This window comes from Gossypium raimondii, chromosome 8 (genome assembly GCF_025698545.1).
Source record: "Gossypium raimondii isolate GPD5lz chromosome 8, ASM2569854v1, whole genome shotgun sequence".
Classification (NCBI taxonomy): Eukaryota; Viridiplantae; Streptophyta; class Magnoliopsida; order Malvales; family Malvaceae; genus Gossypium; species Gossypium raimondii.
In genome coordinates, this window is record NC_068572.1 from 51,299,787 (window position 1) to 51,302,562 (window position 2,776).

Here is a 2,776-nt window from a genome sequence, read left to right on the forward strand (position 1 = left end):
CAATGTTTGACAGTTAGAAGATAGGTTTATTGTGGGATGCTCTTACTCTGTCAATAATTAACATCATAATCTTGATATTAGTGTTGGTGGGATATAATTATATAATATAATCTTTTTTCTTTTCTTTTTATCTTCGAATTAGTCATGGTAAAATAATAAAACGACTCGAATTAACCTAACAGGGCTGGTTTTGTTCTTTTAACCAGATATTAAAGTAGGTTTAATTTCTCTATTAATTATCTACAATAATTAGCAAAATACCCTTTACATATAATATTGATTTAAAATACATGATAATAATATTTACTCTAGCATAATTATACATAGAAAATAATTAATAATATCATTAAACATATTAGGTGAAGTTAAAATTGAGTTATATTTGAATATATCAAGTTAAGGTTGTGAGGGCAAAAACCACCCAATTCCGTTCCATTGCCATTTCTACTGTGAATATTTGGATTTTATTACTAAACAAGTTAGTAAAAAAATTTAAAAATCAAACACACTCTATCAATATTCATTTTAAAATAATTTCATAAATAATTTATTAATTTAAAATTTTACAAATTTAAAAACATTGAAAAGAAATAAAATAAAATTCAATTTTTTAAAAAAATTTACAATACACAAAGTAATGTTAGAAAAATAATTATAAAATTTATTTTGAAGGGTAAATTAACTTCATTTAATATCTAAAATATATACTTAGACTAATCTGTATTCAAAGTTACAAAGTTGATGAAAAACAGGGAAAATGAGAATAACTTTTTTTTATTTTACAGATAAGATAGCAATGACCTTGGTGGCAATAGATGTTGAATTACAGGTAGTTTTGAACAACTTGGTAAAATTGAATTTGGCTTTTCTTATTTATTTTCCGTCTGCTGATTGCCTTTGTTTATCCTATTTCTTCATACTTAACAATTCCTTGACGCATCAAAATTATTGGGAACAAATTAAATTAAACAAAAAAATATGCTTCTCCAGTCTTAAACCAACAGCATAAACAAATAATTTAACATAATATATGATGGTAACCACAACATTTATTAATTACATTTCCCAAATTCAAATAAGGATTAAGGATGGGGTCGACCTTTTCCCTTCATGTATACACAGCTTGCAACCCTCTGCTATAAATATGGGGTATTCTTGTTTCTTAGCTTCCCATCTTACCTTAAACCTCATTCATCTTCATTCTAATTTTTAGGTTTTCTTGGTTTCATTTGGTAGCAGAAACATGGGGTTCTCACTCAAACTTCCGTATTGCTGTCTAGTGTCTATCATGATGCTATTACCTGCACTGTGTTACTCCGACAAATTCGACAAGTCAACAGCAACTTACTATAGCCGTCCTGACGGCTTAGGCACTCCAAGTATATACATTTCTCCTATGATACATATATGCATATTTATTTTCTTACTAAATATTTGTATATATGAGCTAACAATCATGTGATTCCAGGTGGGGCTTGCGGGTTTGGAGAATATGGAAGGAATATCTCTGATGGTAATGTTGCTGGGGTTTACAGGCTCTACAACAATGGAATTGGCTGTGGTGCTTGCTATCAGGTAAATCCTCAACACCCTTAAGTTATAATATTGATATTATGCGTGTAACGATCATAAATTATGTTTCTCGGACTACTCCAATAAGCAAGTGGCTGGTTATTTTAGGTTGCCAACTAATGCCACTCGGTATTTGTTTAATGAAATAACTGTCAGGTTAGGTGCACAACAAGCCCTCAAATCTGTACTGATAAAGGGGTGAACATAGTGGTGACTGACTATGGCCAAGGCGACAACACCGATTTCATCCTCAGTCACCACGCATTTGAAGCGATGGCACAACCAGGCACCGCGGATCGTCTGTTTGCTTACGGAGTTGTTGATGTGGAATACCAAAGAGTTCCCTGTCAATACGTTGGTCATAAGATCCAGGTTAAGGTTCATGAAAATAGCAGAAACCCAGATTACTTGGCCATTATAATGCTGTACCAAACTGGTAAAAGTGATATACTATCCGTAGATTTTGGGCAGCAGGTAATCAATCAAAATGCTCTAACTCTATGCCAACCTTTGATGTTATATATTGCTATTAAAAGGAATTGAAAGTAATTAGTTTTGATGGTAAAATGCAGGGAAAATGGGTAGAAATGAGAAGGTCGTTTGGGGCAGTTTTCGACATGTCAAATCCACCATTGGGAGCCATCAGTTTGAGGTTCAATGTGCAGGACAGCGCCGGCAGCAAATGGGCGGTGGAGGCACCGAATGTTATTCCTCCTAATTGGAAAGCTGGAGTCGCTTATGATACCAATATTCAGCTTTAGTAAACTGCATCACAATTCTCAGCTATGGTTGCTATGTTAATGTTGTAAAGTCAGTAAGTTGTTTGTTTATTATATTTAAAAAAAAAAGTGCGTATTAGTTTATAATAAGACAGCAAAGTGCTCAAACTTGGGTTTGTGCTCAATAATCATAAAAAGTTGGGGATGTGTAGCTTTGCCTGATATGTTTGTGGGAAATCAATAAAGTTGTTCTTGGAGAGAGATTTTCCTTATGTTTCTTTGAATATATATATATATATATATATATATATTATTAAATAATCTTCCAAAATATTTATAATTTTTAATAGTTACAATTATTAAAAAAATAAGTAATTCAAAAGTTCAAAAAAGAAAAATAATTATAAATGATAAATTATTATAATTATTAAATATTTACTTGAATAATAATGTTTCTTGCTAAGAGATTTGACTATCTAAATAAA

The 2,776-nt window shown here is 31.2% G+C and overlaps 1 protein-coding gene across 1 annotated transcript; it reads left to right on the forward strand.

Moving 5' to 3' along the window:
* Window positions 1-1,112: 1,112 nt before the first annotated feature.
* Window positions 1,113-2,563, forward strand: LOC105792004 (expansin-like B1). Its single transcript, XM_012620355.2, has 4 exons — window positions 1,113-1,379; window positions 1,469-1,575; window positions 1,729-2,046; window positions 2,145-2,563. The coding sequence occupies exons 1-4, from the start codon at window positions 1,244-1,246 to the stop codon at window positions 2,331-2,333; spliced, it is 750 nt and encodes a 249-aa protein (XP_012475809.1). The 5' UTR covers window positions 1,113-1,243; the 3' UTR covers window positions 2,334-2,563.
* Window positions 2,564-2,776: the final 213 nt, after the last annotated feature.

Excerpts from the sequence above, each read along its gene's own strand:
- LOC105792004 (XM_012620355.2), top strand. The coding sequence starts at position 1,244 with ATGGGGTTCTCACTCAAACTTCCGTATTGCTGTCTAGTGTCTATCATG. Across the intron at positions 1,576-1,728 it reads GCTGTGGTGCTTGCTATCAG|GTTAGGTGCACAACAAGCCC; the intron begins GTAAATCCTCAA and ends AATAACTGTCAG. Across the intron at positions 2,047-2,144 it reads CCGTAGATTTTGGGCAGCAG|GGAAAATGGGTAGAAATGAG; the intron begins GTAATCAATCAA and ends GGTAAAATGCAG.